The 13,466-nt window shown below is 41.0% G+C and overlaps 7 protein-coding genes across 10 annotated transcripts; 4 read left to right on the top strand and 3 right to left on the bottom strand.

The window, feature by feature from the left end:
* On the top strand, positions 1,254 to 2,311 carry LOC104724602 (acyl carrier protein 3, mitochondrial). Its single transcript, XM_010443131.2, has 3 exons — positions 1,254 to 1,381; positions 1,623 to 1,835; positions 1,923 to 2,311. Exons 2-3 carry the CDS (start codon positions 1,623 to 1,625, stop codon positions 2,109 to 2,111), a joined length of 402 nt encoding a protein of 133 aa, XP_010441433.1. The 5' UTR covers positions 1,254 to 1,381; the 3' UTR covers positions 2,112 to 2,311.
* LOC104724601 lies at positions 2,226 to 3,610 on the bottom strand. The gene is made up of 2 exons (XM_010443130.2): positions 2,846 to 3,610; positions 2,226 to 2,775 (listed from the first exon to the last, which is right to left on the bottom strand). Exons 1-2 carry the CDS (start codon positions 3,042 to 3,044, stop codon positions 2,483 to 2,485), a joined length of 492 nt encoding a protein of 163 aa, XP_010441432.1. The 5' UTR covers positions 3,045 to 3,610; the 3' UTR covers positions 2,226 to 2,482.
* Positions 4,552 to 5,646, top strand: LOC104724599 (nuclear transcription factor Y subunit B-2-like). Its single transcript, XM_010443125.2, has one exon. It carries the CDS (start codon positions 4,766 to 4,768, stop codon positions 5,321 to 5,323), a length of 558 nt encoding a protein of 185 aa, XP_010441427.1. The 5' UTR covers positions 4,552 to 4,765; the 3' UTR covers positions 5,324 to 5,646.
* Positions 5,627 to 8,088, bottom strand: LOC104724600 (nudix hydrolase 2). 3 transcript variants are annotated; one of them, XM_010443129.2, is made up of 9 exons: positions 7,816 to 8,084; positions 7,321 to 7,513; positions 7,011 to 7,076; positions 6,782 to 6,919; positions 6,589 to 6,666; positions 6,444 to 6,494; positions 6,311 to 6,345; positions 6,118 to 6,226; positions 5,627 to 6,013 (listed from the first exon to the last, which is right to left on the bottom strand). In XM_010443129.2, the coding sequence occupies exons 2-9, from the start codon at positions 7,495 to 7,497 to the stop codon at positions 5,807 to 5,809; spliced, it is 861 nt and encodes a 286-aa protein (XP_010441431.1). In that variant the 5' UTR covers positions 7,498 to 7,513; positions 7,816 to 8,084; the 3' UTR covers positions 5,627 to 5,806. The 3 variants fall into 3 exon arrangements, with proteins under 3 accessions (XP_010441431.1, XP_010441430.1, XP_010441428.1); XM_010443128.2 differs by having other exon boundaries at positions 7,854 to 8,084; XM_010443126.2 differs by having other exon boundaries at positions 7,321 to 8,088.
* On the top strand, positions 8,224 to 10,439 carry LOC104724598 (trihelix transcription factor GTL1). Its single transcript, XM_010443124.2, has 2 exons — positions 8,224 to 8,998; positions 9,488 to 10,439. The coding sequence occupies exons 1-2, from the start codon at positions 8,559 to 8,561 to the stop codon at positions 10,239 to 10,241; spliced, it is 1,194 nt and encodes a 397-aa protein (XP_010441426.1). The 5' UTR covers positions 8,224 to 8,558; the 3' UTR covers positions 10,242 to 10,439.
* LOC104724596 (nuclear transcription factor Y subunit B-6) lies at positions 10,591 to 11,813 on the top strand. Of its 2 annotated transcripts, none has more exons than XM_010443122.2 (2): positions 10,591 to 10,755; positions 11,025 to 11,813. In XM_010443122.2, exons 1-2 carry the CDS (start codon positions 10,689 to 10,691, stop codon positions 11,651 to 11,653), a joined length of 696 nt encoding a protein of 231 aa, XP_010441424.1. In that variant the 5' UTR covers positions 10,591 to 10,688; the 3' UTR covers positions 11,654 to 11,813. The 2 variants fall into 2 exon arrangements, with proteins under 2 accessions (XP_010441424.1, XP_010441425.1); XM_010443123.2 differs by having other exon boundaries at positions 10,596 to 10,755; positions 11,043 to 11,813.
* LOC104724595 (tRNA (guanine(9)-N1)-methyltransferase-like) lies at positions 11,846 to 13,188 on the bottom strand. Its single transcript, XM_010443121.2, has 2 exons — positions 12,341 to 13,188; positions 11,846 to 12,216 (listed from the first exon to the last, which is right to left on the bottom strand). Exons 1-2 carry the CDS (start codon positions 13,130 to 13,132, stop codon positions 12,004 to 12,006), a joined length of 1,005 nt encoding a protein of 334 aa, XP_010441423.1. The 5' UTR covers positions 13,133 to 13,188; the 3' UTR covers positions 11,846 to 12,003.

Here is a 13,466-nt window from a genome sequence, read left to right as displayed (position 1 = left end):
TTTTTTTTTTTTTTTTTTTTTTTAAACTTGAAAATGAAAATGGCAATCATGATAATTCTTATTGGGAGGGGAATCAAAGTGGGCAGGAACATGGGGAATGGTTGATGACGATAAAGATTTGCTATCCCACTGTTGTTTCGTTTGCTTTCAATATTACTACTAATTTTCTATCAATTGAATTGTATAATACTTATTAAAATAATAATTCAATCACCAAGTGGAAGAAGAGGTTTCAAACAAAGTTTAGTAGTAGTACAGAAGGCATTACTTGTGCCATCCAAATTATTACCAACTTTCTCTCATACGCTTACTTTTTTTCTTTTCTTCATTATATTAATCACTTATTTGCCGTCCACTTATTATTTCGTTATTTTACACTTTTTGGGAACCAACAAAAAAACCCATATCTTATCTCAGTTTTGGAATCCGATTAGTAACACATTAACAAAACTAATACTGGCTATAGAGATGTGTCATTCGAAGTTCGAACACTCAAGTTGGAGAGGAACAATAGTGAATGTCGTGCCAGTCGATAGACTCTTTGCGTGGACACTACCATCTATTGGATGGGTGAAACTTAACACAAATGATGGCAATTCCGGCAATTACCGGTATCCAAATTGTATTTATTTCTAAATTTTTTGAACAAAATATGAGAGATTTTTGTCTTTCCTCACCATTAAGTTAAACGATATAATATGAATATATTATTGTTGGTATATAACTTTTACAAGTCATATATCTACCGTTGACGATATATACGGTTTGCATCACATATACCAGTATCTTATTCTAAAACATATTGTTTCTTGTATAATTCATTGGTCTTATATTATGTACCACTTAAATTTTAATTAGTAACCTTAATGCAGAGTTTAATACCTAACCTACTACATTATGTCATTCATAGATAAGTTCTCTATTAAAAGCGTGACTTCAAACGTTAGACACATGGAGATGAATTGAATATCGTCCACTAACCATGCTAGTAATATAGGACTATACCCCTATTTACCAACTATTTCTTGTATTAAAGTTTTTTCTATTAATAACTCACGTTACAAGAATCCAAGATTCAGCAGCCTTACTAAATTGGGAAATATAAGTTTATATAATAAGAGCAATCACATAGCCATAATTAGAAATGAGCAGGAGAACTGTATAGAAAAGGCCATAAACTTTCTTGGGCTTTCAAAGTCAAACGACGACGCATTAATTGCCTACCAATCCATATTATTAAGGCCCATTAATATTTTTGGCCCAGAAGGTGTTGTTCTCTTCTCTCCTGCTGCACTCTGCTCTGTTCTGCTCTGTGCTCTCTGCCATTCTCCCGCTTTAGACCTAAAGATCGTCACTCCCTGGCATATCCCGATAGTCGCAGGTATGGGCTTCAATAGATTTCGATCTGTGTGGCTTCTATTTGAAATTTGAAATTCGGTGTATCAAGTCTCAGTTTTTATAAGCTTGAAATTGGTTCCTCAGTGGTGTTGTTCCGTTAAAGCTTGAAACATTAGGCATCAATGGAAGGGATATTTTAATTGTTTTTTTTCCTCTTTAAAAGGCTGAAACTTTATTGGAAATTCGTCCACTTGTTGATTTTGATGTCTTCATGTTTGTTTCAGATGCATTGCATAAGGAGCTTAATCCTGCAACACTTGGGACTGAGAGTCTCTGTCAGACCCATTTTGCAGCTTCAAAACGATAATGTTTTCAAGATTATTGGTAATGGTTATATGAATTTTACAGCAGGAGCTGTTGCAGATGGAGGCCAAGATCAAATCTTGACTAGGGTTATTGAACTGGTGAAGAAATATGACAAAACTAACTCCTCCAAGGTTATCAAAATGCTGCTTTTTTCTTAACCAGTATAGTGTTTTTAGTGAAAAGGTTGTTTTGTAATACGGGTTAGTTTACTTACACAGGTTACTGAAAGGGCTGATTTCCAGAAGGATTTGTCGCTAGACAGCTTAGACAAGGTGGAACTGGTTATGGCTATTGAAGAAGAGTTCTCGATTGAGATCCCTGAAGAAAAAGCTGATAAGCTTACTTGCTGTGGTGATGTTGCTACATACATACTCTCTGAAACTCACCCCAAAGCGTCTCAATCCTGAGTTATCTCTTTCTCTCAGTCTTGTCTTCAATGTTTGCAAGTTTAGAGACATGCTTTGTGTCGTTTATTCAGCAAATTTTATTTGGGTTAGTTCTGCTAAACATTTCATCTGATATATGTTCTAATGTGATCACGCTACTTTTGTACCAAAAACATGAGGGCCTTTATACACATGATGTAAACCGCGTATGTTTTTTTTTACACCGTTGCAACATGAAATACAATATAGAGAGACTCAACTCGGTTCTGTGACTGAAGCGCCAGCTAAACAAACGAGGACCAGAAGAAACGAATGGTTTTCACATGATGGAACTTGAAGAATCTGCTGTTTCTGTTCAAATCTTTTGTTGAAATGTTGACACCATGAGCTTGTTATGATCTTGCACTGTAACCTTGTAACCTGATCTTCCCTGAGGTGTAGACACGGAAGCCATTGGTAGAGGAAACAAGTTTGATACGTTTGTGTATATTGGTAGAAGTGTGATAGCATCTGTAGGGCTTAGGAACATGTACTGGCTTGATGAAACATGTGTTTTCGAGGTCAGGAATCGCGTGGAGTTGGGAGGGAAGATCGATTTCGAACTCTCCCAAATCATCAGTAACAGCCTTAATCCATTTGGACCTCTTTTTGGATCCAGTGTGGCACTTGATGGCAACAGTTGCACCAGTGAGGATCATGTAAGTACTCAGAACGCACAAGTAGCATGAAGAGAAAAAGGTAGAGAAACTATATACCTGGAATAGCGATGGAATGAAAGCGAGGACGTGAAGTGTCGCAAAGAAGAGATCCGGTGATGATGACGGAGGAGAGTTTCTGTTCGCCGTAGCCAGCCATCTCCACCATCTCCATTCTGGTCCATATATTCCCAAATGCTCCGTTGAACAACAAGAAGAAGATTATGATGAAGCAACGGAGAATGACGAAGCTTCCCATTTTTAAAAATCAAAGAAAAATGTTTTTCTTTTTGCCTTTTGTCACAACAATATGAATATTGTTTGCTTTTGTTAAAGAAATGAGAATAGCATGAACGAGGATATATATATACAAGAAGCTAAAGAAGAGGAAGAGACCCTTTGCGTGGCTTCAGGTTACACAGCTCTGTACGGCAGCTTCTCTTTATACCCATATAACCCTCTTTGCTTTTCTATTAAAAAAAAAAAACTAATTCATGGCTGACTTGTAAATGAAAGGGTCAATTTGGGAGCTGAATCTTCCAAATGAATCAATGAACCCCGGAGAGAGAAAGAGAGACGGCACTTGGAAGCAATTACTGAGTGGTTCGCCTACTCTTTCACTCCGTATAAGTATTTAATTAAATTTGGTGCAACGTTTGTATGTAATGTGACGTTTCTCCTTTTCTTTATTAATTTGTCTAAGAAGCGCTACAAAATTGAATTGGAGTAGTCATGCAGGAACCAAAAGAATCAAGCCTACCCTCAACTATACTTTCTCTCACCCCACACATTTCATTCAGCTTTGAACAAATAACACAACGCTGATTGACTTTCGTCTCCACGTGGCGTACACACATCTATAGTACTAGTAGGATGGAGTCAGCAGTCAGCACGATGCCTTGTGTTTAGGGTTTTGTTGACCAAACCACACTTTCTCAATTCCTCCCTCGTTACATTGAAAAGAGAAAGAAGCCTGGTACATTGTCAACATTTCTATCACAGTATCATCACCTTCTTTCAATGGGCCATTCAGTTTGATAACTGATTAATATTTACGGCCGGCCCATCAGGATCCCCAGGTGGGACAAACCCATTAGTAATGTCATTAGGAGCTTAATTAATACAGCTGGAAGCTGGTGATTATGGTTAAGTAATAATCACACGCTTAGTAAAGCGACAATGGTTGGGCCCATCGGGGAAGATCGAGACCGTCAAAAGTGGACAAAAACTGGACCCTTTGTTTCCAACAGCTGTCTGATCTGATTGGTCGATGCAGTTTTGATGGCAATGAACCCCACCACAGAGACCACACCCTCATGATCCCAAACCAATTCAAATCCCCATCTTCTTTTTACTACTACTACTAGTTCTAGTTCTAGTTGTTAACCCAAAAAAAAAAGGAAAAAAAAGTGAAAAAATTGACCGATGGGTCGTTGAGTGGCAGTTACCTTCTGTCTCCCTAACGCGTTCATCTCTCCACTGTGTCTTCCACGCGCTCTGTTTCTCTCTGCTGTGTGTTGACCACGCTCCTCTTCTTCGCGTCGGGTCCAAATGAAAGTTGGCCGGGTCCACTAACGGTCCACAACACGTGGCAGAGTGATAAAGAGCTGTTTAACTCACTCAAACAAGATCATTCCAATCCGACGGTCGAGCACGTATCCAGTTGTCAGAATCTTATCAGTAATTGGACGGTTCATATGTGCGCACGTGTCACGTGAACAGAAGTCGTGCATCCTCGCTTTATATAAACTCCGGCGACTCCCTTCACCACACTGTGTACAAATCTCAGCCGACACTTTTCAATTCCCACCCGTTCTTTTTTTTTTACTAAAACCCTAAATTTCTCGCATCAGTCTTCCCCTCCCACTCAAGTCAACCACCAGTTGAATTCGATTTGAATCAAATGATGGAATGATTTGTTGAAAACAAAAAGAGAGTAAAGTTTCCAGCTTTTTTGTTTTTCTTGTAATATTTTCAGAAATGGGGGATTCCGATAGGGATTCCGGTGGAGGGAAAAACGGGAACAACCAGAACGGACAGTCCTCGTTGTCTCCCAGGGAGCAAGACAGGTTCTTGCCGATCGCTAACGTCAGCAGGATCATGAAGAAGGCCTTGCCCGCCAACGCCAAGATCTCCAAAGATGCCAAAGAGACCATGCAGGAGTGTGTCTCCGAGTTCATCAGTTTCGTCACCGGAGAAGCCTCCGATAAGTGTCAGAAGGAGAAGAGGAAGACCATCAACGGCGACGATTTGCTCTGGGCTATGACCACTCTAGGGTTTGAGGATTATGTTGAACCATTGAAAGTTTACTTGCAGAGGTTTAGGGAGATCGAAGGGGAGAGGACTGGACTCGGGAGGCCACAGACTGGTGGTGAGCCCGGAGAGCATCAAGGCGATGCTGGTGGTTTCTACGGTGGCGGTGGGATGCAGTATCACCAACATCATCAGTTTCTTCACCAGCAGAACCATATGTATGGGGCCACAGGTGGCGGTAGCAACGGTGGTGCTGGAGCTGCCTCCGGTAGGACAAGAACTTAAAAAAGGATCGGTGAAGTGGATCTCTCTGTATATAGATACATAAATACATATATATATATATATATATTATACACACATGCCTATTTTTACGACCCATATAAATTCGTAATTATCGATGTATAAAGGTATCGTGTGATAGAACGAACATTGGCGCGTTGGTGATGTAAAATCAGATGTGCATTTAATTAAGGGTTTAGATTTTGCGGCTGTGTTAAGAGGATCAAGTGTGTTTGTTGAACAATAGGATTCACTAACGAATCTGCTTCTTTGAATTGTATGTAACATTAAAGCCATTGTATTGGATTTGGATCGCACTGAATGCATATGTTTTCATTTGTGATGCTTTTTATGTTTTTGGTTGAGAGCTAAAAAGATTCAAGTGTCAGTCAAAATGCTTACATAGATAGAGAGAGAGAGAGAGGCAGCAAATAAACCAGCTTCGTTAGAATCTGTGAGGACTGCTCTGTTTGTTGAGAAAGAAGGTCAATGGCGCGAATGTAAGTCGCGGGTGTTGTAGTACAAGTTTCCTTGTTGATCAGGCGCCCCTTGTTGATCAGGCGCCGAGACACGAATAGGAGTGGAGCCTTCGTAGCCTCCGTCGGTTTTAGCAGAGCAAATGTCTGTCATATACCTCAAGAGTTCATGCTTCTGTACAAATGGTTGCTTTGTGTATTCCTCCCAAGGCATCCACTGCACCAAGTTCCCATTTTCAGAAAGAGAAGAGAGGTTTGTTAGTGTTTGGGTGGATGAGATGAGACTGGAAAGTTGTTCAAGTGGGGAGGAAAAGATGTTACCTGAGCTGCCTCAATCTCTGATTCCTGTGCATTGATCTCCAAAGAAAGGGGCTTTAACATGCAAACGAAGAACAAATCTGACTTTTCAAAGAAGGTTTTGTGTGTTTGTCTGCCAGAATTTCAAAACAGATAATAATCAGTTTAAGTTGCAATATAGCAGATGATGCGGTTGGAGGTTGGATGGATTTGCAACCTGAACGCCAATATTTGGACGAATTCTGTATCCACCTGAAAACATAAGATCCAGAGAAGAGTGGGATTAGCTCTTGGACTCATGTAAACTGTAAAGGCGACAGGTGAAAAGTTATTGCATGAAGAAGTCTTACTCCAGTCTCTTCTTTCACCTCTCTGACTGAGCCATCATGGATATCTTCACCCTGAGTCAACACAAACAAAACAAAAAAAAAAGGCGCATCAGAGAGCTGTACCTAACCTAACTATGTAATGAGTTTATAAGAAGTGAAGCAGCACCTCATTCACTACTCCGGTGGGGAACTTCCAGATACCTTGGCCTTGAAATTGTCCTGTCTTCTCTTGAACGACCAGCACCTTTTGGATTTAAAAAAGAAACAGAAACAGAGATGTGAACCATTCTTGGAGATGTTTTCAAATGAAAAAAAAAAAAAAAAAAAACACACACATTGAAAATCTCATCTCATCACACCTCTTTGTTGTGGTTAATGACATAGGCACCTATGCGAACACGGTGAGATGCATTGGCAGGAAGCGTATGGACATCTTTGGGGATCCAATACGCAAGCATCAAGTAGTCTTTCTCGGCGTGATGAAACCAGAATCCCTCCTACACATAATAAAATACACAACCAGTCAGTAGTGTGACATGAAGAATCTCCAAAACAATTTAACAAATCTGGTTGAAGTAACAAACACACCTTAACAGCACTTTCAGCAAGACCGATAAGGTGCTTTGGCAATTTGATCCACACTCCTTTCTTGCCCTACAAAGTACAAAAACATACACATAAGAAGAAAAAGATCCACACTTTTTACTATATGCAGCACAGTAAGTAAGTAACATAATAAGAGTCTCTGGCCCGCATTAGAATACAATAATTATCAAAACAGAACAGGGACAACAAGATCAACACTTTAAAACCCCAACTCATTCAATGTGATAATTTTGATGGAATTTATATGAATACTCGTAATCAGATGAAAAAAAGGTAAAGAGAGAGAGAGAACCTGAAGAGTCCAGTTAGAGAGAGAGGCACGGAGAAGTGAGGAGAAGAGAGAAGGATCCATGGGATGAGTCATCTCGGTCCTGACGCCACCGTACTTGTCATCAATGGATGGGAGGAGTGTAGCATCCTCACGGGACATGGGGTTTGAGGAGGAGGAGGAGGAAGAAGCAGACATCATGGATCTGTACCTCGAACTGCGAAACGCAGAGAACGCATCAGCCGGGAATTGAGGAAAACGAAGAAGACGACTCCCATTATTATTCTTATTATTACTACTACACAAGAAGAACAATCTGATAAAACCATAGCTTTTCGCCAAACGGCAACTCATCATCATTATCAAAACTCAAAATTTACACACAAAAGATAGATTTGCCTTCTTCTTTTATTTTTTTTAATTTACTTTGTCAAACCAACCAACCTCCTAAATAATAATAACAGACAAAAATGAAACATAATCTGAAAATGGATTTGATCAAACTCGTTTGAAAAAAACCTGTGATGGTTTTTTTTATTCACTAAAAACGCACTTGCCTTTTTCCCCCAAACGTATGAACGAAATATTATTATTAAAAAAAAGAAAGGAAAAGGAAGCAGCTTTCTAGTTTCTAGTTTCTAGTTTCTACTACCTCCTCAATTCTATTACTGATTTTATACTAAATATTTTTGTTGTCAATAATAAAAAAAAAAAAATACATCTTTGATCTTTTGAACCAAAATAAAATGTCAAGCCTTTTTCTGGTTTAAGAGGAATAATAATAATAAGTTGATAGGCGGAATAATTTCTGTCTCATTATGACACGGCTTGTTAGAGGAATAAATTTCCGTATGATTTTTCCTTTTTTTTTTGTTTTTTTTTTAAAATCTAAAACGGGAGAAAAATATCTATCTCCGCGGCATTCGCTGAGCCACACAAACGAACAGGCCCCTAAAGCGTTTTTGGCCTTTACACGAAACTTATTGGGAAGTTTGTAGTTGATGATACAAATTGAAAACTACCGAACATATTCGGGTCGAGGTTCGGGTTGTATAATGCAACAACGCCAACGGGTATAGGAAACGACTCAAGAAGTGAAGTGAAGTCAGGATAAAATGGAGGTTCTGTTGCTCCTTCGAGGGTAGAATCGTAACTACAGAGTTTTTTTTTTACCCTTTGAACTGCTTTTACTTTGGCCACTCTTTTCTTTCACGCCGCCCCTTTTTTTGTTTTTCTTCCCTTTTTTACCTTTCCTTTCCGAAATGGAGCTTCTCGCCGGCGACTGTCGGAAACGAGTCGGCGACGACTTCGACGAAGACGTTGACCCTTTTGATGGCTCAGGTGGTGGTTGCGGGTGGATGTACGGCAGCCGTCAATCGGACTCTCAAGGAAACGACGACGCTTTGGCTACGCTCGCAGACTTGGCCTCCCCTCCTCAGAAACTCAAACCTATCAGGTGTGGCGTTAAGCCTCCGTCGGATGATCGACATCCCCTTGATATTCTCGTCGGAACCCTAGATAGGCTGCCGGAGATGGGGTTTGGCTGCTTCGAAGCTCCCTTGGGATCGAAGATTGCTGACGTTGGGCAAAGTGGTCAATTGACTCGTGGGATTCCAAAGGGTGATGATGCTGGTGCTCCTCTTCCCCTCCATTTGCAGTTTCAAGCTCGCAATCGCCTCTCTTTGGATGGGGTCTCTCTCAGGTAATTCCTACACCACTATATACATTTTTATATATGTAAATAAAAATGTAAGCTTTTTGGATCTGTTACTGTGAAAATNAAAATTTTTTTTTTTTTTTTTTTTTTTTTTTTTGTATTCTTAACGTGTTTATTAGATGCTCGTTTAGTAGTCCTAAACTACTCTTTCTCTTGACTCTTGGGGTTGCTCTGTATAATTCAGCTTGCTGCATCATTTGATTCTGAATTGGTTTAACTAATGCGTCCTTGGTTGAACATCTCTCAGCTTAAAGCATTATACTTTGTAGTCAGACTGATGTGGCGGCGTCATTACCACCTTGTACAGTCTTTGATTCTGAGTGTTGTTTATACCATTTCTAAGCAGCAGTGTTTGTCTGTAGATTCTTGGCAACTTTTGGGATGATTAGTTTATTGCAAAATGAAATCGTGTTGGTAGCTTTGAGTTTTCCATAAGAGTTGCTAATTGAACATTTTTTATTTTGATATTTGCAGCTCCTCTGTTAATAGCGATAGTGACTCATCCCCTGACGTCCGCAAGACCGTCGCGGGCAAAAGAAAGCGGGAAACAAGGGTCAATCTGGAGCAATTCTTGGAGAAGTTGGTGGGGAGTATGATGAAGCGGCAGGAGAAGATGCATAACCAGTTGATTAAGGTGATGGAGAAGATGGAAGGCGAGAGGATACGCCGCGAGGAAGCTTGGAGGCAACAGGAAATTGAGAGGATGCAACAGAATGAAGAGGCTCGGAAGCAAGAGATGGCACGCAGCTTTTCTATCATCACTTTCATCAAAAGCGTTATTGGTGACGATATCGAGATCCCTAAACCCTCCGTGTTCCCGCAGCCACTCCAGCAGATTCTTCCCGAGCAATGTGAAGACAAGAAATGTGGTTCCGCTCGGACACAAAGAGAGATAAAGTTTAGGTATTCAAGAGGCGGCAGCAGCAGCGGCAGAAGGTGGCCGCAAGAGGAAGTGCAGGCATTGATTAGTACAAGAAGCGATGTGGAAGACAAGGCGGTGATGAACAACAAGGGTTCGATTTGGGATGAGATATCAGCAAGAATGAAGGAAAGAGGGTACGACAGATCTGCTAAAAAGTGTAAGGAGAAGTGGGAGAACATGAACAAGTACTACAGGAGGGTGATGGAAGGTGGGAGGAAACAGCCTGAGCACAGCAAGACTCGCTCATACTTTGAGAAACTTGCAGATTTGTACAAGACCAACTTCTCGGGAGAGAGGGAAGAATGAGGGTTCGACTGAAAGATTTTAAATTAGGTTTTTTTTCTTGGCACGCAAAACGGATACGTGTAGATGATTTCTCGAGTTTCATTTTTCTTTATTTTGCTGTAGTTTTAATTTTAACTCTACTCTACGAGACTACGACTATGTATTTGTATGGTGTGTTGAGTTTAGAAGGTTCGAATAAAAAGACAAATACGTTGGTGATTGGGATTTTTGTAACGGCTAAGGGAGACGAGAAGGATCCTCGGTCACATCGACTATGGCTGACACGTTGTGGAACTTGTGAGGTCTGAAATTGTAAATGCTGACACTTGCCAAACTATAGCTTTATTCCACTTACTCTTTTTTATCTCTCTCATTCCCTTCTTTTCTTCAAATGCTTCGTAATTTCGGGCATTGATTATTATTTATATATCCACAAACACACCAAGTCGTGAATTTTCGAACAAAGATATGGAACGTGGAGGCTTCCATGGCTACCGCAAGTTATCCCTCGGCACCACCACTCCTCCTGCACCAGGTAGTGCCATTCTACACATCCCTCTTTTACAGCCTTCTTCCTTCAGTTGCATGCTAAACCATTCTCTTATGTTTTCTGCAATCCCTCTATTCATGTCTGCCATATTTTCATGGCTAATAGTTAATGAAATAGCTTGTCAATCTCATAGACCAGTGTGTTTGCATGGCATGCAGACGTCATAGAAGCTCAAACTTCTAGCGATGAAGGCAATTAACAAAATAATTATGCACTAAAACTCCCATTTCTCTTATTTTTGTCGGGATTACCAGCTAATTTTCTGGTGGCAGAGGGCACTATGCGTCCCTCAGAATTCATCCAGCCTAACAAAACCAGTAATGGTGGTGAAGAGGAGTGCACGGTGAGGGAGCAAGACAGGTTTATGCCTATCGCCAACGTGATACGGATCATGCGGAGGATCTTACCTGCTCACGCCAAGATCTCAGACGACTCCAAGGAGACGATCCAAGAGTGTGTCTCGGAGTACATCAGCTTCATAACAGGGGAGGCTAATGAGCGGTGCCAGCGGGAACAGCGCAAGACCATTACTGCTGAGGACGTCTTGTGGGCAATGAGCAAGCTCGGTTTTGATGACTACATCGAACCCCTCACATTGTACCTCCACCGCTACAGAGAGTTGGAGGGTGAACGAGGGGTTAGCTGCGGTGCTGGATCTGTTAGTATGACCAATGGCTTGGTGGTCAAGAGGCCTAACGGGGCCATGAGCGAGTACGGAGCCTACGGGCCTGTGCCAGGGATTCACATGGCGCAGTACCATTATCGCCATCAGAACGGGTTTGTTTTCAGTGGTAACGAACCTAATTCTAAGATGAGTGGTTCATCTTCAGCAGCAAGCGGCGCCAGAGTTGAAGTATTTCCGACTCAACAAAATAAGTACTGAGAAGAATGGCTAATACCGTAGACAGCTGACAGAGCGGGAGTCATAACTGTTAGTAGGCGCAAGTTGTAGCTTATGAAATCAAGGTTTAAGCAACAAAAAAAAATGATGCTTTTTTCTTTGTTTGTCATCTACTTGAAAGAACATGAAGTTTTTCATCTGATCTGTCATGTGGTAATGTGTGTTAATAAAGTATTGGGTTTCCAAACCGCATGCATGTGATCTTTTAATATACGAATTGACAGTACTCAAACATATAAAGGGACAAAACATTCCAGATTCCAATTCTCAGCTACAGAAACCAGTGTTTAGCGGATATAGAAACAACTCTCATATGCATAATCTCCATTCATCTAGCTACTACTTTCCAGAGGAACTTCAACGCATACCTTTTTCCTCTCCAGATGATCATCAGCGTCTTCCTCCTGAGGTTCCAATTTCGAAGAAGCAACAGGATCAAGTCCGGTTCTTTTCCTCTGAGGAATCACAGTGAAGAAGGCTGTTTTCCAGTTCCTAGTCTCCAGAAACTTCACGAGTATCTCCAAAACTTGGTTCACAGTGAGAACCTAAATGAATTAAAAACCATAATCTTACTTACATGGAGAGAAAGTATAAAGGGAAAACAAAGGGCATAGGAGCTCAAAGAGAGGATTTTTTTTTGTTTGTGTGGCCTTTTAATTAGTTAGTTACCTGAGAACTTGACATTTTCATATACTCTGCTATGGGAAGCTTAGCTGTTTTGATGCCTTGTTCTTGTGCCTTGGCCATGGTGATCCCTTTGAATCGGTTTCGATCCACTAAGCCACCGATAATGTAGATATGCTTGGGGTCAAGATCATCCAAAACAGTATCAGAATCAGCGGTAAGGTAGACCAAATGATCTTTCTGATCAGCCATGGCCTCGATGTAGCAATTACTTTCCTTCTCAATGAACCATTTCTCAAAACCAGGAAGCTTATCAAGCTCAGCACTCATCTTCCCTTGGACTCCTGTAAGCCATAGATGACAAGGTGAAGTACTTCTCCCATTCACCGCATAGCAATACATAATCTGCTGAACGAGGCTAGAGATCTCAGATTCAGACATGAGATGCGCAAAATCAACATCTACGACGATCTTTTGACCTATTTCTTTGGCTCGATTAAGCCGCTCCATCTTCTTCTCTTTCTCCTCCGATCTCTTGTCCATTCTCTCCTTCCGCAGACTCTTCCTCGATTCAATCAGCTTCAGCCTCTCTTCCTCCGTCGCGTTCGCTAGGGTTTCCTCCCATTCCTTATGCTTTCTCTCTCCTTCCTTCCTCTTCTGCTCCTTCTCCTGTGCCTTCTTCTCAGCTTTCTTCGCTTCGTATCTTTGCTGCTTCAGTTGCTTCTTCTGAGCGTTCTTAGACAGAGGAGGCGAAAGGTTGACCAGAGCCGGTTCAGATTCTGGTTTAAGCTGGTTTTCGAAGCCGTTGTCGTCGTCATTTCCCGTCGCCGCCGCCATTGCCAAGAGAGCCAACCAAAAAAAAAAAAAAGGTCAAACAAAAGAGAAAGTGAAACAGTCAGTATGAACCACTCTAAACGACGCCGTTACTCTAGAAAGTCCAGGCCTGTTTAGAGATGGGCTTTTAGTATGGGAAAAGGGTAAATAGAGGAGAAAGTGAGGGACCATTAATATAAAATAAGTGAAAATGAGGAAGCGATGAGAGAGGACACAACACAAAGCCCGTAAGTCAGCAAATCGGGGCTCAGATCAGATGTGTCTTTCTTCTTCTTCTTCTTCCGTAGAGTGACTCTGAACATCAAATTCAAAAAAAAAAAAAAAAAAAAAAAAAAAA

The sequence above is a fragment of the Camelina sativa genome, chromosome 11 (assembly GCF_000633955.1).
Source record: "Camelina sativa cultivar DH55 chromosome 11, Cs, whole genome shotgun sequence".
Lineage (NCBI taxonomy): Eukaryota > Viridiplantae > Streptophyta > Magnoliopsida > Brassicales > Brassicaceae > Camelina > Camelina sativa.
Note: the sequence above shows the minus strand (reverse complement) of the source record. Positions and strands in the feature narration are given on the sequence as shown.